This window comes from Calliopsis andreniformis, unplaced genomic scaffold (genome assembly GCF_051401765.1).
Source record: "Calliopsis andreniformis isolate RMS-2024a unplaced genomic scaffold, iyCalAndr_principal scaffold0022, whole genome shotgun sequence".
NCBI lineage: Eukaryota > Metazoa > Arthropoda > Insecta > Hymenoptera > Andrenidae > Calliopsis > Calliopsis andreniformis.
In genome coordinates this window covers 9213703-9238219 of record NW_027480432.1, presented here as the reverse complement: position 1 = coordinate 9238219, position 24517 = coordinate 9213703, and the positions used below count along the sequence as shown (strand labels likewise).

At 34.0% G+C, this 24517-nt stretch overlaps 1 protein-coding gene and 1 long non-coding RNA gene across 2 annotated transcripts in view; one reads left to right on the top strand and one right to left on the bottom strand.

Annotated features, from left to right (window-relative positions):
• Window positions 1-24517, bottom strand: part of LOC143186641 (uncharacterized) — a 76607-nt gene that overhangs the window by 44649 nt on the left and 7441 nt on the right. The window contains exons 3-5 of the long non-coding RNA XR_013003090.1: window positions 21193-21338; window positions 20885-21098; window positions 17502-17713 (exon numbers count right to left, since the gene is read on the bottom strand). This is a non-coding gene — a long non-coding RNA (uncharacterized LOC143186641). The remainder of the gene's footprint in view (window positions 1-17501; window positions 17714-20884; window positions 21099-21192; window positions 21339-24517) is intronic.
• On the top strand, window positions 2011-4332 carry LOC143186679 (uncharacterized). Its single transcript, XM_076390386.1, has 4 exons — window positions 2011-2122; window positions 2901-3057; window positions 3160-3358; window positions 4120-4332. The coding sequence occupies exons 1-4, from the start codon at window positions 2011-2013 to the stop codon at window positions 4330-4332; spliced, it is 681 nt and encodes a 226-aa protein (XP_076246501.1).

The following is a 24517-nucleotide window of genomic DNA, read 5'->3' as shown; positions in this document are numbered from 1 at the left end:
TTTGACGCCTGTTATTAGGCAACTCTCTCTACACTGACGCCTTATGATAGGCAATTAGCCAGCACTGACTGCTTCCTAATAGGCAATATGTCATACTCTAAGTAGCTAACTAAATAATTGGGAAAGCAGTTTACCTGTTATATTTATACCTAATTTTAATAGCAAGTAGTGATATTAGACATATCATATACTTCTTAAAAACTGTGTACACCAAACAGCCATATTCAATCTTTAGTTGTTCTACCAAAGAAAAAAGAAGAAAATATTCTTTTAACTATTTTACTTGTAGTAAATTGATTGATTGATTGATTTACTTGCAGTAATTAGATAATATCAGAAAGATGAACATTAGAGAATAAAGAACTTGTAATTAAACCTAAAATGAGACACAGAAGTATCTATTCATACTCCTCCAAATCCCAAGTTTGAACATCTGATGTACCTTTTACAATAAAAATTAAAGCTACAACTGATCTAAATTTCTGAAATATTGAAATTGTGATTGTAAAAAAGTATTGGTTGTTCAATATCGACAACCCTGGGATACAAACCCTACTTCTGTGGCTTACTATGCATGTATCATGAGCAATGAGTAAAATGGCTTCCCCTGTTGACCCTACCTCTAAACATAAAATTAAATAGCTTCAGTACTAAATTTGCTTATCATTAGGTTTGATATTCTGTTCCCATTAACGTAAGCCTGTTAAGCTGTTAAACTCTAAAAGAAGGCAACAATGTTTATCCTTCATGGGCCATTAAAGAAACTCATTCTCAAAGAATTTAAATGCACTCTAAGTGCATTCAAAGCTGCAGCCAAATCGCGCCACGTGAAATTCCAACTGACCGTGCATCAAACATCGGTCGCAATTATCGCTGGATTAGAGTATTGTTCCAACGGGACTTGCTTCAGAACTTGCTAATCGCCTGGCCTAATACCGTAGGAGGTTGTACTTGGGCTGACTGGCCCGAACATTATGTTCCTTTTGCCTAGGTGACTGGCTATCTTAAATACAGGTGGCATCGAAAATTCCATCCTGCAAAATAAAAACTTTCCGTCATTTACCAGTCGCACCTTTGTGCTCTGAGACTAGTCACTGCGATTAAACGCTCAAATTGGCTCAAATTAGCTGAAATGGAGACAATACCAGGAGCAGGTGGTCTTTAAACAGAGTGGAGAATTTTCAAAATTGAGGATGGGCAAAATGGGCACAATGTGTCAATGGAATTCTACGTAGTTATGGAAACAAAAGTGGGGACTCCAAGTATAGACCTTTTGGAGTTTGTTAAATATTTTAATGAATATTTTAAATATTACACGTGTTAATTACAAACAGAGAATAACTGGGCATTATTTTATTTTATTGCTTTTAAATTTCTATTTAAGTCTCTATTGGCCAATTCTGCTGATTCGAAAATAAGTTTTCTTTTCAAAGCAACTAAATCTAATAGGAGTCTATGATTAACACAGATCCAGTCACAAAATTTCCCCTCTCCCTCGTTTACTAACTTCCTCATAAATGGTCTCCTTTGAAACTGGAAAAAGAGTGACGAAAAGAATAATATTAAATTTTCTATTTGTTTCTTCCTTCTAACTGTTGTAAATCAGAATCAAATTTTTCTAACTATCTCTGTAACAATGCTTCAGAGAGAATACCATTTAAGAATCTAAAAATGTCAAACTCTGAACAACCTAGACATAATGATTGACTCACAGTAATAGCAACTCAGAAGCTATTACCTTGTAAAGCAGATCACAATAAAAGAATCACTTTACATTTAACCCTTGCAAACAATAGAAGAAGCATAAACGTCCCATTGAAGGTAGGACAACGAAGACAGTCTACGAGAGAGGAGGAACATAGGATCATAGTTCATCGACTGTGAGTGAATTCCTGACTGAAACGCCTTGCCAGACGACGCGACGATGCGCAAGATCTGTAACAATTAGGGCTTTTAGCGCTATACCCTGGATTTGCTTAACGTTTCTGCTGATACAGTTACCAGTACACCATGTTTGAACTGGGTCTACGAATCGTTCAGTTGCTCTTTGGATTTTATCACCGACGGTCCTATCAAGATTCTTTACCACCCTTTTTGAACCATTTTAGATTCACACCTGCCAGTTTGTGTATGAGAAGAGATTCTTTTGTATGTTTCGAGATCGATGAGTTTTGTGTGTTACTAAGGTATGAAGGGACTAGTTAAACGTGAACTGTCTTGGTCTTCGTGAACTGGGGGGGACGTGAACTGGTAGTGCAACGAGACACGTGCTCACGAATGAGAGGAACATACGTATCATTTAAACTGAACCTGAGGATTCATTTTTACTGTTTGGTGACGTTGAAGAGGATCAAAAATTATGGGTAGATATTATACTACTGCTGGTTTGAAGTTGATTGTTTTCGTAAGATTCTGGTAGTGGATTATTTATATTAATTTTCAAATTTTCCAATACTTACATCATAACATTCTCAAATCTTTCAAGAAAAGAGGACTTAAAGCAACTTTAATTATTAATATTTCATAAGTTACTGACCGTATACTGTCAGAAGTGAATATTGACACAAGTCAATTAAAGAATTCTAGAAACTGACAAAAGTGAATGTTATATTTAACTAATGCTTCTTACTGTAACTGTAACTATTCATATTTTTCACTACCAGCAACGAAGAATAAAAGTCTGCTTTTTGTCAGTCAAACAAACACACTACCATGTTCATATAATCAAAAAGGTAACCTGCTAAAACATTTTAAGAGTTATGATCTACAGACTGACAACACAAATTCTCCTTTTCCTCGCTAATTTCTCCACTACCCAATCCCATTAAAAAATACAACAAAAATTCCTAACAAAACTTTCCAAAAAGAGTCTCCAAGATAAAAAACCTGCGTCATTTCAGATAGGATACGAACGAGCATAGCCTGTCACTGTCTTCTGCTCCTTATTTGTATCTTTCACACCTCGACAAGCCAGACCAGTTCCGAAATCGCCGCGCCTTTGGATACCAACGAGCCCAAACAAACTCCGAGCATCGTCACAGCCATGCAAACTTACAGGTACCTGTTTCGAGAAATGCTTCCGTGAATGGCTCATCGAGTTGTCATACAAGCCTAACGATGTTCGAACAAGTCTCACCATCCTTGTTCTTTTCAAATTAGGCAAGGGAGAGCGTATCGTCGTGGGGATCACGACGACCACGATTATCAGGACGATCATGACGACCATGATGATCATTCTATGATGAAGGAGGAGGGGACGGACATGAAAGCCATGACGCAACCGAAAGTCGATTACTGGGGGGGCTACTATGATTTTCTTATCAACGAAGGAAGTTACAAATTCTGGGCAGTGTTTCAAGTATGTTTCAATTGATTCAGTATTTTGACACTGAGGCTGGTAAGATTAATTGGAGACTGGAACATGGGGACTATGTTCTTTTGGGAAAAAAGGGTGAATTAAATGACACCTTTTATTCAAATTAGGGATATTTGTTTGGAAGTTGTCGATATATGAGTGAAGAATTGAGTACAGTATTTCCTTGTTATGAGCTCGAAGTTAAAATTACTTAGAACGATAGAATATAAATTTTAATTAGACACTTTCTAATTTTTGAATTCTTATAGTATTTTGAAATCCTTAAATCTTTCAAGAAACTTCAATTATTTTTATAATAACCATACTCCATAATACAAAATTGAGATTCAAAATTTTAAACGTCAATATTTCCAAAAATTTTGGTCACAAATACTGATTATTGTCTACCAAAAAAGTTTAAAAATTAATATTTTGTAGGCACGTTATTTTTATGAAAAATTTATTTTCGATTTTACGATTACTTCCCTCACTTTAAGTGTCAAACAACATTTTAATAACACTTTAATGGCCGCACATCTACGCAGTCAAACGCTATCACACACATGTGTGAGCGGCCATTAAAGTATTAATTTGCTGTTTTATAAAAATTTGTGGTGCTTATAGCTGTTATTTCTGGTCCCTGCATCTTCTACTCATTTCAATAACTACTAAAAATTCTTGAAGTTTTAATTGAAATTACACACGTGTCACTATTGTCTCCAATAACAGTTCTGGAATTTCTAAATAAAATATTGCGTTTTCAGCTGGCTACTGCAGCCCTCCTCATCTACAGCGGTTTCGCCGCGCTCTATTACGCGAAGGTGAATCCCCCAACGATCGACGACGAATTCGACGACATATTTCGTCGAAGAAGAAGAAGATCGGTGTACCTCCCCGCGCAAGAAAGATCGTTCTGCGGTTTGGACAGTGCCACGTATCAGAGGATAGTCGACGCAGTCGCGCGGGAAATTCATTGACAGTGTCATGTTCTCTACGAACTTCTGTGAGTGTGAAACGAAGATAATTCTGAATTATTCCCCGAGAGGATTCTATTGCATTCATATCAACATGGTTAATCGGTTTTCTTATCGTCTTCAGAGCATCTTGGACCTGTTTTTCTTTTATACTCGCCGATACAATGCAACAGAAACGTCTACTGTATCTTTGAAATTATGCATAAAAGGATTGTAATGATTATATTGTATTCGTGTTTTTGTATATATATGTATAGTAATTATATATATGAATTTTAATATTAGTTATTAATGTTATTGCAGTCACCTTTACTTCTGTTGTCAATTATTATTTTAATCTCTTTCTTTTTTGAGAGTACTGTTTCTTAAAAATCCCCTAATTACGAAAAAGTAAATTTTCTCACATAGCATCTATTTAAATAGATTTTAGTTTCTTTAAAGAAACTAGCATTTTTTAAGTTACCAAACTTTACATTAAATGAAAACTCATTTTCTCAAGTCCTCGAAGTTACTCTATTATTCAAAATATTATCCTTCTATATTTTTAAAAGATACTCCCATTAAAGAAAAACAAAGTTTCTTAAGGTGGGTCTACACTGCATGTCATATAACATTGTTATAACTTTATAATTGCACCAAAAAAAAGTTACATAACTCTGTTATAACTTTATTAAAAAAAAGTTACATAACTTTGTTACATATAATGTAAACCCACCTTTAGTCTCTCAAATCACACGAAAGACAATTAATCATTTAAAAGAGCGAAGTATCGAAGCAGATGACTTTATCTTGAAGATTTAATGCACGATGCACGTTTTTGAGGAGCACAGAGCTAAGAAGAGGCCTTTTCGAAAACGCAAAGCGGAGGAGGACGATTTTCAATGGCGTTTCTAGCGTCCCGCTCACGAAAGGCACCGACGAGGATAGCGGACGCTAAAATGCATGCAGGAAAGGATCAAAACGTAATAAAAATCCTCCGAAAAAATGTCGACCGATAAATCAGCCGCGCGGTCGTGGCTTCGTACATATGCACGGCCGTCTATACGAGTTTTATATGTGAACACGTACAAGCGCGATATGCGCGGTTCAAGCTCGGAGGCAAATTTTCTTGTCGAACAGCGCTACGTAACGGGGTCCCTCGAGCACCTTTTGAGAAGGACAGGACCGTATCTATCTTCGACTCGCGATTTTTCCACGTAATTCCAATGCTATGAGGAAGAATATTTCACCGTTTAAAGTGGAAGACGTGCTCGATGTCGAATGAGTTTTATTCATTCATTTGAAAGGGTAGTCGTTTACCTATTCACTTTGATTAATTGGTGGGTATATTTTTGAACAGATTTTTGAGAAAATTCAGTTTCAAGTAGTGAAGGATTTTTGAGATATGGTGTAGTTTACATTTGGAAATAAAATGAATTTTCTTGAAAGAGTATAGGTACATAGAGGGCGTCCAAGGTGCAGCAGGTCACCTAAACATACAATAAATACCTTCTCTGTTGTTAGTAACACGAAAATCGATGGTTTCATTTTGATGGTTTTGAAGAAGGAATATTATGCAAAGACAATCTTTTGTTTAGGATCATTCTTTTTTAGTTTTTCAGATTTTCGTGTTATTAGAAACAGAGGAGATATTTAGGTAACCTATTGGACACTCTGTATATTGAACTTTATGCTTACATATTCATTGGGGATCCTTGAACATTTATGAGAATATACTAGTAACTAAATCAGTTCATACAAATAGTACTAATAGTATTCGATACTAATATATGTATTAGTATTTGGTACTAATATATGTATCAGTATTTCGTACTAATATAAGTAGATATTTATGTTGGTGTAAAAGTATAAAAATTGAGGAAAATTCAATTCTTGGATAAGAAATAAAAAATTTGTGTGAAATTGATTAAAATTTACGAATACATTTAAAAAGTATTTCTACAGAAATGATTTAAATCACAAATTTAATTTTAAAGCAATTATAAGGTTATTATGAGTCTTGTTTAAGTAGGATTACTAACAAGAATTCAATGATTAGCTGATAAAATTATTGGTACATAGAAAAATACATTTACTTTTTACCACCTATAATTAGCTACCAGAAAATATTAAGAGGCTCAACCGTGACAGGATAAATCATATCTTTTTAACGACCATCCCTAAAATAAATAGGTTGTTCAAGGAACAAGCTGAAACCATTCCCTGAGAAACAGCGTTAAGTGGAGATTCTTGTAAAATTAAATTATGCCTACACAGCTGCTTATAAAAACAATATTATTTCCGTTACTACAATAGCATTTTACTCTTTGTGGGATGTTCCCTCGAGCGTAAATAGAGGATAAAAATGATGGAAATTTCAAAATTAAGAATTCACTAGAATTTGATCAACATATCTGAACAACTTAACTTGTATCATTTCCCATGAATTTTCTCCTTTTTTGATAAAAAAAATCTATTCAAACAATCTAAGTCTAACCAAACAGGAAGGGTACCAGAAAAGTCAGACAGTGCAGATGAAATTTGAGTACGCTAGATTAGTTTCCAAGTATAGTGCAGATAGTTCGATTTTCCTAGAATTTTTCAGACATATTCATTCGAAAATACAGTATTCAGACTCAGCTTGCTAATATGCTAATTAATATGCTTACTCCCCTGGTTCAAGTTCACAGAGTTCTCTCCAGCTTTAAGGATCCTCATTACAACTGAAGCAATTTTTAAAAAAATGTTTCCTTCAGCTTTTACACGTATTAGTGTATTAGTTTGTTAGGAGCTTTTATAATGCCACTGATAATATTGTAACTGAAGATTATTCATTTTAAGATTAACATACAAGGTAATCAAAATATCACTGAAAATACATTCATACATAAAAATTTATCTTAAATTGATTTCTCAAATACAAATATTTGCAATTAAACATGGAAAATGACGAGTTGTCTTGCGAAACCCAAAAAGATAATGAAGGCTTTAAAATCTAAATAAGAAAGTTTTAAAATTCAAGACTCTCCATATTTTATTCCAAGAACTGCAAAAATTCACCTTAACAACCATTAAACCATTTTTCTCTCACTTCTCAATCAGCCACTCTTAAAGTATAAAAACACCAAGCTCTAAAAGAGTCTCATCCTCATCGAAAACTATTTCTTCGACTAAAAAGGAAGATAACATCAACACTCCATGTACAGAAATCACTACACTAAATTTCCTCAAATTCTGATAACCCAATCCAACAATATGTAGCAAAATAGCAACCAACATACATACATACACACACATCTATACATACAGAATTTAGTCATCGATTTTTCTACTTTTTTAGACTCAGGGGGACTTCAAAATGTCAAGAAACGCAAAAAACTGGGGGATCAAGATTTAATCCATAGCAATACTTGCCCCCAGTTATTATTATTCTGTCACAATATTATAATGATATTAATACATACTTTATATATATATATATTATTATCACATTATTATTACTATTATATTAATAATATATATTATATTATCATATTATTATTATTATTGTCTTAAAAATATATATTATATCATCATCATCATATTATTATTATTATTATAATTATTATTATATTAATAATATATATAATATTAATATATTATAACTGGGGGATCAAGATTTAATCCATAGCAATGCTTGCCTCCAGTTATTATTATTCTATTACAATATTATAATGATATTATTACATACTTTATATATATATTATATTATCATATTATTATTATTATTATATTAATAATATATATTATATTATCATATTATTATTATATTAATAATATATATAATATTAATATAATATTAATAATTATATAATATTAATATAATATTAATAATATATCAATAACAGTCGGAAAATTAAGTATACCCTCAACATCTGGCAAAAACGATCCGCTGAAAGTCGTCATCCCTCACTCGCTCCAAGTAATTATAAATTGAGTTATATTTCTTGCGACCGAGAGGAAGGAAGAGAGAAATAAATCGAGTCGATCGCGAGTCGTGCTCGCGCAGAAGAAATGGTATCACTGCGAAACCCAGCGCGCCCGAGAGGAATCGGGAATATTTCAGTTTGAAAGATAGGAAGGGTCCAGTACGGCCCTGCAAAAATCACCCACAGCGCGTTCACCAACGCATTCCACCACGTAGCCAGCTGCAAGGGGTACCTTTAGCAAAAGTATGACGATCTTATGCGATCGGGTGCATCTCACGAAGGGACCAACCGTGGCCCCAGAGAAAGAAAGGGAGCTCGGTGGTTCTTCGCTTTCTTCTTCTTTTGTGTCTGTCGTTGTAAGGCAAAACGACCTATGTCACGTTTCCACAAAATTCGAGTTGAGGCACTGATTGACATCGAGCAGGTCGACGAACATGTGAGCGCCAAGGAGACTGGAGATGGCTTAATGTCTTGGTACTAGTTCACGTGTTTAAAGCAGTTAGGAGTGTATTTCTGTGGTTGTAAAGTCTTGTTTGGATTAGCCAAGTTACTTGAAACATTTCTTGAAGTTTCTATTTCGTCGAGACACGTTCAAATAAGTCAAATTACTCGAATTCGAGTGGCTTAGATGCAGGTGATTTGGGCCAATTTGATCCATATGAACGTTTTATTTTACTTGACTTGAGATATACTTTCAAGCGAAGTTGATGTTCTTTAAACGCTTCCTTGCCTTGAATTACACACTGATTGATGCGTATTGCACTATGCAGGGCAAATTTCAAACATGTGAACATTAAGGTAGTTGTCAAAAATGCATGTTTTGCTTGAAAAATTTATAACCTAATAACCAACATGCACCACCATTCCTAACGCCATTTTTATTCCTTTTGTATTGCAGCTTGAATTCAAGTAACTTGACTAATTTGAACGAGACTTTAAGCCATTTCGTCTTAATGCCACTGATATATTCTTCTATATTTTTATATATCTGTAGTTGTAAGACAAAACGGTCTAAGTCATATGTTTTTGTTTTCGAGATACTAGTGTACAATGTTTTCAATTTAAATATCGTCTTATGAACTTGTGTCTTCTTGAATCCTTATTTTTAAGTGAAAAAGTTCTTTTTAATGCCTCTTCTTATTTCTGAAAATATCAATTCTATATTCTAGATCTCAATTAAGACCTTAACCCGAATTCTTTCAAAATGTGACAAACATTGTTTTGTCTTACAGCCAAAAACATATAGGGAGGTCAATAGCTAGTGGTACAACTAATCAGGGGGTGATTTCATATAAAAAAATAAGTCGAAAACGTAGAATAACATTTTTTGAATAACAGTTATCGACCTTCTATATATGTATTATATTTCAAATAAAAGAAATAAAAACTGTATTCAATGCTTTATGCAACATATAACTCCTTTTTTGTTCGTTATTTCTTTTTTCTTTTTTTGAGGGGTGTCTTCTTTGTTTTCTATTTTTTATTTTATTTTTTACGTTTCTGTTGTAATTAGTTGTAAGTATTGTATATACTCTTGTAATGTATTTTTGCTTTACTATTTTTACATTCTTAGTTCTTTCGCTTTAGTTCCTTAGTTTTTTAGTTCTTTGTCTTAATTTTAATTTGAAGGGTTTTCCTGTTGATGAAATAAAATAAAAGTAGATAAAATATTTTTGAAACTGCTATAAATTTTGGGTTCTCAGTTAAGAATTCAACATTTCAGAAATAAACATAATCTTATCTTCAATCGTATGATCTGTTGTGTACGTAACACTTGTTCATTTATGTCAAACTGAATTTTAAAATACATAATTTATCGCGTGGTTAGTTTTTTCTCTGCTTTTTGCTTTACTGAGTTAATCAGCTTGGCATCTGAGCGGCTCAATTGACGGTGGAATGCAGAATCGTAATGTGATTAATAAAATACTGTTATTAGGCAAAGTAGCCCTTAAATATGTGGCTTTCGAGAAAGTAATAAAGAGTACGTCGAAATTGTTGATTTATGTACCAAAGAATTATTGAAAAGTAGTTAGGAAGAATAGATATATGGCTAAATAACTAAATTCTCTGTAATAGTAATATAAATTCTCCGGAGATTTCAATGCCAGAATGACAGCATCGAACTACAAAATGAAATAATTATGAGTACACTATAAATCTTTATGCATTTATGAAAGATTTCAATAAATATATATAAAAAAGCACAGTAATCATATGATATGCAAAAATGTGTAAAATATCGAAAATTAGATACACTTTATATTTGGACAGTAAAACAAATGTTCAGTTAAGTCCGACTTCTTTAATTATGTTTATGAAAATAGAGTAAGACTTTGCATTAATATCCAGTCTAATTATGAATCTACTATACATACATATATAAACATATATGAATCGTTTATTACAAAATCAGATAAGTTAATTTTTCATAAATTAAAATCACTAATTTTTTGAAATCAATTATATGTAAATTGTTCGTTTTCTCAATATTCTCCAAAATGGACTTCCACGACTTTCATAATAAACAATTCATATATTGCTATAATATATTATCTATGATTATTAGTATTAAAATCTGTGAATCTGAACCCACTAAAATACCCTCACCATCTAGTAAAAAAAATAAACAAATAAAATAAACCCTCAACAAAGAATTTCAAATTAGAAACAGACCATTAATACTAGAATTACCGTGGTTAATCTGTGTCTACTTTTAACAATGTGCCACAATTACAAATGTCTGAAAAGACACATAATTTACAGGAATAACGTTTATTCCTATGTTTCTTTCGTACTACTCAGTATTAACTGAGAAAAAATAAAGTTTGTAAAGGATAAAATGTGTATAAGGAATAATCATACCAATCATTTTAACAGCTTTGGTAGTTCTAGTATTAACAAATAACATAATTCCAAACTCTTAATCACCAATTCCTTAATAATTGTCACAGCAACTCGACATAACTTTCCTGTGGATTAATTTCCTGTGAAGTAATTACTGTGAATCTTTATCCTGTTACGAGAATTGTCAATGTGTAAAAAGGAACAGCATCCATATAACACAGAAAAATGCAAGAATGACCAAAAGACGAATATATTCCATAATATTTCACAAGTGAAATAAGCCTCCAATTAGGCGCCACGTCTCTAATTTCGTGCATGCAGCACTGTTCACCATAAAATTATTAAAATTTCAGCCGCGTCCAAGGATGGAAAAACCGATGCATCGAAGGAGGCATCTCAACAATGACCAGCAGGATAAGGGGGTACACGGCTCGCGAGGCAGGAAGCAACTTTTAATATTTCAGATAAATCTCTGACATGCGAAAAGGAAAAAGAAGGGGCCGTGGGGCCCGAAATCGGGGCCCGCGGATAAAAACAGTAATTTATGACGCAATGCACGCCGGCGATCGATAATTCTCGCGTTGCGAATGCAAGCAGACCGAGAGGCCGCGGCTTCCTTCTACTACCGACCCTCGCTACCATTCCTCGGCTCCTCTCTCTTTATAGTTTAACGATAATAACAATAATAATGACGCCAAAGGAGGACCAGAAGGGGGCGGAGACGTACCGAGAAGTCGTTCGCAAAGGGGTGCCTCGCGAAAAGAATTCATTATAACGCCGGGACATCTATCGGGGGACTTTATCTCGATCCACGAGTTTAACAGGGAGAGTTCGACGATCGACTCGCGATTTACGTTCTTAGAGGAAAGATATAGCGAGGGTACATCTGCAGTTTTTTCTGAGGACAATTTGCGCGAGATCGGTGTGGTGGTTTGTTGGCAATTTTAGCTTTGTTTCAATAGTTTCAAAAGTAAATTGCGCAAGCGAATCTGTCGATTACTTGACAGGTTAAGTTGGTAGCACTGATTGAATCAGTATGGTTACGAATACACCTACTGGTAGTGTTCAAACTTAATTTTAATAAGTTGGTAGAACTGATCTTGCATAAATTATCCTCAAGAAATAGGTCGAAACAAGGGAACGATTGCTCTGTGTCTTTCTTTCCTCTAAGTTTACGCTGTGTGCAGAAGTACTCTTAACAATAGAATTATCAGAGTAGTCGAAATGAGTGACACAATTATTCTTTATAGATATTTTAGACATTTTTCAGACATGAAAACTTGGAATTTTTGGTAGCCCATTTTAACGTAGATGTACAGAGTGATCGCTTTATCTGGAAACCCTCACCATCCCAGCATCCCTTAGAGGGTTTCCAGTTAAACTGATCACCCTGTACAGGATGTCTCAATACTAGTGGTACCTGTGGAATGAGGGTAATTTTCCTTACATGACGAGTTGTCATAAATATAAAGTAAAATTTTTAATGTCGTGTTTTGTTTTCGAGAAAATTGACTCTGAATTTTAAGTTTGTACTGAGGATGAGAAAGTACTGAAGTACAGTTTTGAGAGGTAAATTGGGAAATGGAATGTTTCTAGCTTCTAGCTTACTGTAAAGACAGTCAGTGATCAGTACTGATCAGACCGTGAGTGTTCCCTTAAAAATTTTTCTTTCATACGCTTGTACTTGAATATTATTCAAACTTAATATTCTCAAAAACGAAACACAATATCAAAAAGGTTTATTCTATATTAAATAAATAACAAATAAAACTGTTATTGTTGAGGCACTCGAAGTGACAATAAATACCTATTTTTTATTACTTTTTATCACACAGTGTAAATTGGAGTAATAAAATACAAAATGTATACGAAATAGTGTAAAAAAAGGGTGAAGTATTAATGAGTATACTTATGCAAGAATCTAATAATGAAAAAATGGTTTAGAAAAAGTCACATAAAAACGAGGTTTACAAAGAAACATGATCTCTTATTCTTAATAATTTCAGAAACTTTTATAGCTCTTTACCCATTACTCTAATATAATTATAAAAGTGATATTCGTTCTCATATAATTCCATTGGCTATCAATTGAAATAAGTTTTTTAATCTTTTAAGAGTACTTTAGTTCATTCTCTAACATTCCTAACATTAAACAAAATGTATTCAACGCGTAATTATCCTCATATATTCTATCCTTAATTTTTTTATTTATAATAGATGCAAAGATTATATTACTTAAAAGAAACTGTACTACTTAACACAAGAAAGTTATAATATTTAATTTAAAATAAATGAATTCAATTAAACTTATTTTTTAAATTCTATCTAAGAATGCATAGACGATATAAGTACCTATTAATAGCAGTGTAACTTATTAGTATGTTAATATTAATGAATTCTTTAGAAGTGAAAGCATCAAAACTAAATATACATGTAGGTATGCAGACATTAGTAGTTTTCATATTATATGCTTTTATGTATTATTAATACATCTCGTACATTTAAATCTTACTTAAAAACGGAAAATCTTTCATTAAAAGATGAAAGAAATTCTTATTGCGTCTATGTAATTAGCCGATCATTAATTACACGCCACATAGTTTTCTTACTTAATAATCTTTCAAACACAACTTGTAACACATAATTTATTATTGAAACACTATGAGGAAATGATATAATTGCTCATGAATATTAATGGAAACACTTAATTAATAATACCATTTCTACACAGAAATTTCAGTTTTTAACATCTTCACTTCTTTGGAATTTTCTCTAAAAGATCACTTTAAGAAAAAAATAATTAAACATAAAATACATATGTATAATATTAACAAATATATTCTCTCTTAAGAGAGTCTGTACTTAATCACCATCACTGTTAGCGATAAAAAAGAAAATAAACTACTTTAAATGTAAGGTTCCCTCATTATTCAATATATCTTCAAATCGAGCGAGTTTTACTCACAACTTTGATAATCCACTAAACCATCGCTATAGTTGACCTTAAAAACAATCCCATCACTATAAACTATAAAGTCCTTAAAGACTTCTAAAGCTACAACAAGAAAGTGCAAATTCCTCACACAAATATTTCTAACATCCTTCTCAACAAACCTCGCAACATGAATCTTCAAGTACCATTAATCTATTAAAATCTTTTAAAACAACCCTCCTTATAACATTCGACAAGTTTATCCATTTTAAACATTCTTCGAACGGCTCCGATTGAGAGATATCTTAATCAAGAACCCCCAGCGTTTTTCTATCGCGGGGCAAAACGCCAGGTCGAGCAGCTGACAGAAAATTCATTTGCCAACGTGGAACGCAAGAAAAGCTCCAACGCAGAAATTTATTATTCAGGACCCACGTGAGGGTCATTTATACAGAGTGTATGATTTATCGACGTGCTTCAGTCGCGTTCTCAATGAGAGTCCGATACGGTGAACGACTTTTTGGTCGCCGACCGAGGGGACCGTAAGATCCACCGTGATTTGTGTGGCCGTTCCGCGATGGTAATGCGGAATCCGCGATTAATTTCTTTTCGGTTCGAGCGTCCACTTAGAAACAATGAATCACCAGCATGAGAATATCTCTTATAAGTTGAGGGTATTTTATAGCGACTTGTTGAAAACGACGCACTGGTGTCTCCTGGCCAGGACCAACTAGAAGAGCAAAAAGGGACAAAGAGGAAAACGATTAGTTATCACCGAGCAGAATGTAACGAAAACAAGGCAGATCGATGTGAGGACTCTCGAGATGAAGAATATTTTGAAACATATATAAATTATGGTTTGAGGAAGAGGATACTGAAAGGTCTGAAGTTACTGGAGAATATTAATGTATTTGTATCGCTTTGGTGTTTGCTCGAGGCAGGAATGTTAAATTTCCATGGGAAATATCTGATTCTGATTCTTGGAAATATCTGATTTAACACGTTTTCATGGGACAGCGAGGTTCGTGGAATTTTTCTGGAGCTTCACTCCGACGATGGATCGAGGCAAAGTATTGTACTGACACTCTGAAAATTGAGTTTAAGAAATTGATTAGACAAATTTTCTACGCTATCTTATTTTATATTTATCAATGTTCTCTTAGAATTAAATGTAATAAGAAACTGCCAACTTAAAAATAATTAAAACACTTCTAATGTTTATTTAGTTAACTACAGCAACAGAAAAATGTTAACGCATTTGTGTATTCATAAGAGTCTGAAAACCACCTGGAGAAGATTATTGCTAAACTTTGGACCTCGAAAGCTTCACTATTAAGGCCCATTCGATAAAACGCTTGGACACCTGTCGATTTATTTTTCACCCAGACACACCATGTTCAGTTTCATCGAAATCGATTATTGGCTCATGGTGTATTCTCCTTGTTAATCCCTTCAATGTAAAGACTTAGCGCCGCTAAACGCGCTAGCGAATTGCGAGATGGCCGATCCATGGGATTTCAGGGGCTGTGCGTGGCTAAATAGCAACGAGATGCCTGGACCGTGGCCGACGCCGAGAAGGGACGAAAGTGGTCCGCGGCATTATGACGGGAAAAACGGCAGAATGCCACGTGGAATTTGAGCGGCGCGTTCCGAGGGTACTGGAAGTCGGCGCGCGCTTAGAACTTAGTAAATAAACGAGAAACACGGTGTATATAATTGGAAAGGAAGACGGAAAGGAGCGTGCACCGAGGCACGGCGTAAAGAACGCGGGCCGGATGAATGCGTGGATAGGGACGGATAGAAAAAGGGCGACGGGTAAAGAGGGGAAAAATGAGACTATGATAAAAAGATCGCAGAGGGAATGCCCGCGGGTAATTACGGGGAACCCTTCGAAAATGAAATACAAGTGAAATGCTGTCGCGGTGGAAGAGATTTGTCTTCAGCGGTGGAAATGGTAATGGATGGTCGAAACTCTGCCTTAGATATTTCTTCTTTGTAGTGTTTTCATATAGCAATTAACTGTACAGACTTGTTATAGACTGTAGGTATTTATTTGTACACTTATGGGGAAATTCTTTTTTAGATGAATTTTTATGACACATCAATTGCACATTGTAGATATTAGCAACTACTGTTATACAGGGTGTTACAAATATAGCACTCCCTTAGACATTTCTTCTTTTGAGTGTTTTTATGTACCAATTGATTATACAGAACTATTCGATTTTAGGTATTCATTTATGCATTTATAGGAAGGTTCTTCTTTAGATCAATCTTTACATCACATCAACTGCACATTGTAGTTATTAGCAACGACTGTTATACAGGGTGTAACAAATATAGCACTCCCTTAGATATTTCTTCTCTTCAGTGTTTTTATGTACCAATTGATTATACAGAACTATTCGATTGTAGGTATTCATTTATGCATTTATGGGAAGGTTCTTCTTTAGATCAATCTTTACATCACATCAACTGCACATTGTAGTTATTAGCAACTACTGTTATACAGGGTGTAACAAATATAGCACTCTCTTAGATTTTTCTCTTGAGTGTTTTTATGTACCAATTGATTATACAGGACTATTCGATTGTAGGTATTCATTTATGCATTTATAGGAAGGTTCTTCTTTAGATCAATCTTTACGTCACATCAACTGCACATTGTAGTTATTAGCAACGACTGTTATACAGGTTGTTACAAATATAGCATTGAATGACTTATCGACGTAATTTGAACATCTTCTGGATGCCATATGAATGTCTTTTAAGACGTCTTAAAGACATACTGATTTGTAACATGGAACGTTTCAAAGACGCCTTTTGCACAGCTTTAGGATTTTACTGGATATCTTTAAGACGATTTTAAGACGTCTTTGTGCTTGGCCTAATGCTATTTTTGTTAACTTTTAATTACATATTAGACTTTTCATCAAAACTCTTCTGCCTCGAAATTTCTTCACGCAGAAAGTAGCAAATAAAAATTCTTCATGTTTAATACAATCATTTTTGTTAACGTTTAATTACATATTAAACTTTTTTTCTTCACCCTCCCACTAGAGTACCAACATTCCCCAACAATTTTCAACTCCCTCAACACTTCAATCTTAAATACTAAACCTATTACCAGGACACAGTCCACCCAAAATCATACCAATTAAACCCACCCCAAAAAATAAACCCTAAAATAGACCATAAATAAAATTCACCACCAAAGGCCTCCAACTCTCTCACCTCAACCTGAGTCATGAATAAAATAGACACAATTGCCTCTCACTCGCGGTGCAACAAGAGAAAAAGGTATCATAATACAAATACATAGACGAAGAGCTGATAAACGCGGCAGGAAGAAGAAAAGCGTTCTCCAAAGCAGCCGCGAGGCGGGCCGAAGGAGGAGAGTCAGGCGCAAAGAAGGAACGGAAAAGGAAGAAATTGAAACTGACACTTACCGAAGCAGTCGGTTGGCTGGTCGCCGTGCCGGTGGCCACATAACGATGGTTATGTCGGATATGATTATACGGGCAATGAAATACCACGAGCCGAGGAGGAACAATTTTTTGCCCCGCGTTCTGAGGAGCCCAGCGGAGCGTTGCGACGCGCTCCCCCGACGTCCATCCTTCACCGTCCCTCGCCGAGACGCGGCACGCCGATCGTTTCTCGTCTGCAACGATTCAACGAAGTAATTAGAGGCCAGCGATGCGCGAGTTGCACGCTCGTTATCGGGGATCCTTTTAAGATGCAGCAATAATTAATTCCGAACGACGACACGCGCTCGCGTCGGGCACTTTAGGGGAGAGTTACCGTCCGCGTACCTTCAGCTCTATTATGTCGCCGAGTCGTTCCTCTTGCGCGACACAGACGCGCGAGCAACGGGCTTCGACGATTTACGAAGGCGATCTTTGATTGTACCGTTACGATCTCTGCAATTATAGATAAGGGAAGGAGTTAGATGGGAAATGCTTATGTGTGATCTGAATAAATGTGGTCGTAAACGAAGAATGGATTCATTAGTCGTTACCTTGTAGATTATTGCGAGTGTGGATGATGTGGACCACATTGCTGACCTGGAAATTAATATTATATTGTTTGAATTATTTTGAAGGGTATTCAAACTTGAAACTGAACAATAATTAATGTGGACAGAACTAGGGAGATGAAAATAAAGAATTTGGGCAAAAATATTTTGTATATCTATAGCTAAGGACCACCCTAGACTACATATTAATCTAAATCAAAACCTCATTTGAGTTCTCTATTTGTCACTAATAAGAAATAACGACGAATGAAATTTGGATTTGAATGTTTTGAAAATGTTAAAATATTTTCATGAAGCATATACATATTTGAACACAATAAATTTTCAAACAAATTTGAAAATGTTAGGATATACTCATGTAGCATATACATGTATGAAAACGCTAGAATCTTTTTGCACGAGGCACGTACACATTTGAGAATGTATATTTTCATGAAGCACAGAAAATGAGTCAGGAAGAAAGAGGTAACTAGACATTAGTTTCTTATCTTTTCTACGATGCACTTTCTAGTTCTACAAATGACTAATTATTTCTCCTAGAAGTGTGTGCACCTATAACCACTCTGCAGTGAAGGGGTTAAGTTAACCAACATACCAAAAAGTTAATGCCTGCTCGTTTTACTTGTGAAGATATACGACAATAAAATGTACGAACATTCTTAAGACACTGTAATTAACACTTAGACTGCTAACAACAAAATCTTATCTGCGCGATTTATTTACGAAGACTAATAATACTGATTTCTTTCGTCCGCAAGTTTTAAATATAGCTGGCGGCTAAGTTGTGCGTCACGTGACATGGAAGCTAATATATACCACGTGATACATAAATGATTTGTAAAATAAAACTGCAACGCTAGGTTAATGATACTTTTTTAGCGGATATAGTGACAGTCAATGTGTTAAAAGTTTATATACTGTTAATATTTAACTATTATCTATCTTATTACCAGAATTTCTTTAATTTCAGGATATATTTCTAAACATAGTATGTTACTAATGATTCTAGAATCTTAAAACAATGGAAACGCATTGTATTACTTATAAAGTTGCTTTTATACCTTTTCCTAGTATTTCCTCGTAGAGCTTCGATGATATTTATAAGATAACAGGATATTGTTTAGTTTGTGAGATAAATAATGATAGATTAAGCAGTTTGTATGTAAGAATTTTGAAAAACTAATGTAGTAAATTATTTGCTCAGCGCGTGGCTCCTATCGTGGCGCCGTTCTCTGTAGCTCTGCGCATGCGTGAGTATTCGTCACGACTCGTGATCTGCCGCCACCTATCGTCGATATCGGAATTACTCAGAATACGCGCGAAATATAAATATCTTAAATGACTATTTATACATATAACAGAAAATCCTTTACCACCTAACAGTAAACTAGATTTTGAAGACTTCAATGTTTTACTTTCCATTTTCAAATATAATATGCTGGTATCTAAGTATTTTTAAATTATGGAATTAAAGATAAAGTGTACTAATGTACGCTTATCTACTGGTAAGAAAAAAAGTAACATATAACTTACTTCTACATTTTTTAAGAATAACTCTAAAAACCAATAAATATAAGAAAAATAGCCGAATAATTTGAATTTTATAAGTCTGCACAATGCTATTTATATAATATAATTAATAAGTGTTTATAAATATGATATTTTAATAATTCTATATATAAAATAATTTATTCATCTATAGTAACTTTCAATCTGTGTATGGAATTACTTGTCACTACCATAACAACATTTAATTATTGACAATGTTAACAAAATTATTTGCAGATACAATAAGGTAATGATTTCTTTAATTTACAAAGGATTTAAGCGCACCTTCTTTATACTTCTTTCATTTCAAATTTACGCATCTCCTAATACTATAACAATAATACAATTTTAAAATAAAAGAAAGAACAATTTTTTAGCAGTATTATGAAATGAAAATCAGTACACAGTTTCTCCTTTTGCTTGCATAATATTACCTTCTATCACATTTCCAGTACACTATTGTAGATCACGATATCGCGTGACCACGTAAATCTCATCCAACGCCGAAAGTGTAAGTCATTTATCACGCTACATTTTCGTTACGTTTTCATTCTTGTGAAACAGGCGTTACACATACTGCTAATTTAGCTTTAGAAATCGAAGGTTAAAACGCGAGAGTACCAAGGCTTTACCGTGAGAAATATCATTCAATGATTCTTGCATGTGGTGATTTCAACTAGGTGGAAATCACTCGTATATTATAAATACCGTGACTTTTTACACCACTGCCAACTGCACATACTTTGAGATATAAAATGAAACGTAAAATGAAGATAAAATTATATAGCGAATGCAGAATGCATATAAAAAGCAGAGTGTTTGCCATCTTTACCGGGAAATTTTTTAAATATTTTATGAGTTGTAAAATTGTTTGTTTCAAACAAACACAACAAGATTGACAAAAATAAATGAAAAAGTAATTCAAGAACATCTATGACATATTTTCAAAAAAATTCGAATCAAGTCTTTAATTGAGATTTAGAATACAGAATTCATATCTTCAGAAAGAAGAAAGGCCATTAGAAGAAATTTCCACCTAAAAATAATGGTTGAAGAAGACATATCCATCAAACAATATTGAAGTTAAAAATCTTAAATTCTAAACTCCAACATTTCGAAAACAAAATCGTGTGACTTAGGTAATTTTGCTTCACATTATTACAACCACAGATACATTCAAATCACAAGTGGTTCGCATAAGAAGAAATGAAAGAGGATGTGAAGTAATTACCTATAACAAAAACATACCTCCTGCCAATCCTCGATGAAAACGATTGTTGAGTCACATTCATCGCCAGTTGTTCAGATTTTATCTGCAGACGTCGAACAAGGTTTATGCAGATCCACAGAGGAAAAAAGAAGGTCCATATTCTTCTTAATAACGATCTTAACAGCACATTCTAAATCTGGCGTGCACTCATTGCAGAGGACGCGTGCACACGGCTCGCGGTTGCGTTCTTTTCTGTGGGAAAGCAGAGTTGGGAATCAAGTCTTATTCACCGACCAGTACGAGCCTTGTTTTGCTTGCCAGCGTAGACTGCATTCTGCCTATTTACCTGGGCGCCAACGTGAACATCTGGACAAGTTGTACTATGCAGAACGCACGATGAAAAACGTAACTCATCTATAGGCGTGAAAATAATGCCATTGACTGCGTTTGCGTTTCACACCTGGCGCTTTTTCTCCATTGTTCATGAAAGAGCTAGAAGGAAAGAGATTTCTGTGAATCAAGTTATGCTTCATGAATGAAATTTTGCGACACTTGTTCTTTGACAGCATTGGGTGTGCAGCTGCGCTGTGAATTTCAAATATTTTGGAAAATTTATGAGCTAATGTTTCTTTTTCTTATTTATTACGCTGGCACGCCTTACAGGGTTATTAGCAAATATTTACATAAATGTAGATAAGCGTATTAGACACATATGAAATTGTATACATATAAAGATATTATACATGGAACAGGTGTTAAACTTAGTAATTACTTGTACAATAGATAGAACGAGATTACTTATCTATGTAATAGATAGATTGTTTCTTGAGGAATTTAAATATAATCATCATAGGTGATATAAGTGGTTGAAAAAGGAAAGCATTAATCTTGTGTGGAGGGAAATAATATTTGGAGCATAGCTGCTTAATCATGTTTAGTCTGCCAGGATCATGTAAAGGATATTGCCATACAATATGATTAAGATTTTCCTCTGGATATGAGTTGATGTCTATTAATGCTTTTTTTTAATTAATATGGCGGTATTTAGAATTGTCAGTAATTGTTGTGGAGCTATTTTTGGTCCATGTAAAATATAGCATTTGGGAAGTTAAGAAATAAAATAAAGAAAATAAAAATAAATCATACTCGATGACCATTTAAGTTACTTTAATTGTTTTAGTAGTTCTATCATTATTGGCACAGTTATTTTTCTACAATTGTAGTTCTAACACTGATCTTTAAATAGTTTAATATCCTCACCTACTAGCTACTGAAACTTCAATATTTTTTTAAATATTATAAATTCATAAAGCATATTCAAATTTTTGTAATTGACTATATGTATAGCTATCTGTTATAAATAATTTACTAACAAAGTACTATACATAACTATGAATCATACTTGTTCTACAAATTAAATTATAATATTCATGAACTATTTGATAACTGATATAGTACCAATACCCAATTTAATTTATGAGTTTTATTACACTTAATAATAACTAACAAGAAGCGAATAATTGAACATTTCAAGGCAGTGAACAAGATCTTTAAAAAATTATTATTATCAAAATTTGAAGGAAATGAACGAAAAGGATTTGTTCCTCCATTAAACTTATTCATCAATGAATCTTCTTTATGGCGCCATAACTATCGTTCCACTTGAGTCCTGGTTGGAATAAGTAATTATTATACAATGATTTATTTCAGGAATATCCAATATGCGACAAAGTATCAATCCTTTGACAGTGATTGGCCACCGTCGTTATAATTACTTTTGATAACAATTTAAATTAATGACCATAATTCAAGAACGTGAGCACACAATCTTGAAATTCCGCTTAATTTGTGCGAAGCAAGCTGCTACCTACAATAAAGAAACTGCAATTTTATCCGCGAAAAGGTAAAAGAGGAGCAAAAGTACGAGGAAATATTCAATCATTATGGTAACGTGATACCATACAAATTACCTTGTAACAATGTTAGTAATTGAGGGACAAAAGTGTGTAATGAAAATTCATGAAGTACGTGTAATAATTAAGCGAGAACGTTTGTAAAAATGTATCGCTCAAGCGTCATCAACATTAATTTGCAACAGAAACATATAAAACAATATTTGACACGAGGGATTATCTAAATTATTTCACTAGTTGTATTTTAAAGGTTCCTTTTAACTTCAACTTAAATTCATTGCAGTTCATTCATTGCATTTATGCTTATGAACCTGCAGTTCCGCAGGAAAGCAATCCTTAAGGTTATTTCTTGCTTAATAAATTATGGTTATTAAAATTTTTATTCTTAAATTTTACTGTTTTTAATGAGATAAAAAGAGCAACCACTTTTTAGGACAGTCATTTTGCAGAACTCTTACTTGATCACTTATCCTGACAGTCTTTTTCGTATCAGCAAAAATAACGAAGATATGAGGATGTGATAAATAAGGAAATAATAAAGAGGAAAATCATTTTCCAATAAACTCCTATAAACTACACCTGGATCTCTTCTTGCACGGTGGATCTGTTTCATGTAAAAAAGAAAATTATGTTAAGACAGCCATGTAAAAATTGATTTGCAAGTTGTAAAGCGACAACTTGCAGTTTATAAATCAAATTTTTAGACTACTTTCTTTACCCGATTTTTTCTTCAGACAGTAGAAGTCCATCGTGTAAAAAGAGACCCAAGTGTAATTATTACTTATCCAAAAATTATATTTCACCAAATAACAGAACACGTTTCTTACATAGTCTTCTTACAATAATATCTCCAGTAAATTCTAAATACCTAAATTTAGGTACCTAACCCAGACCTAACCCAAGTGTAATTATTACTTATCCAAAAATTATATTTCACCAAATAACAGAACACGTTTCTTACATAGTCTTCTTACAATAATATCTCCAGTAAATTCTAAATACCTAAATTTAGGTACCTAACCCAGACCTAACCCAAGTGTAATTATTACTTATCCAAAAATTATATTTCACCAAATAACAGAACACGTTTCTTAGATAGTCTTCTTACAATAATATCTCCAGTAAATCCCAAATACCTAAATTCATTCGAATGCTGTCCAGGCCCAAATAAAAACACTTTCGAAACCTGTTATCAGGGGCCACTTGGTTCCTTATCACCCGCCTGGTATGAGAAATACGTAATACGAATACTGACGAGCCTGATTCACATTAATTACCCGCAGTTTCCAGTGGAGTTCAGAAATCAGGTCGTCAAATGGCGCCCATGGCCGCGTCGACACCCAGCGTCCATCATGAGAACATATTCGCAGTTAGAAGTTTCCTCTACCGTTAGCCACAGCAACAATAGAACGGAGAAGATCCTTTTAGCAAGGATCGAGTAATGAATAGCATTAATGGAAACAGCGGGACTGCGCGAAGAATGGAGGAGCTTGTTGGTAAATTTCTAACGAGGCCCAGAGAGAGCATAGTAACCTACTCCTTTGATCACACGCCAATACAATGAACACAATCTTGGACTTTGAGATCGTTGAATGGCAGTTATCTCGGTACAGTTACTCCCTGCCTCTACATTTTATTAATCAACCGCCGGGGTTAACTATTATTACGTTATGCCACGTAATCCATGGATAGCTACATGAAATTATACTGGGTGTATCGTGTGAAATGTTACAGGATCTTCTCTGACACTGTGTGATA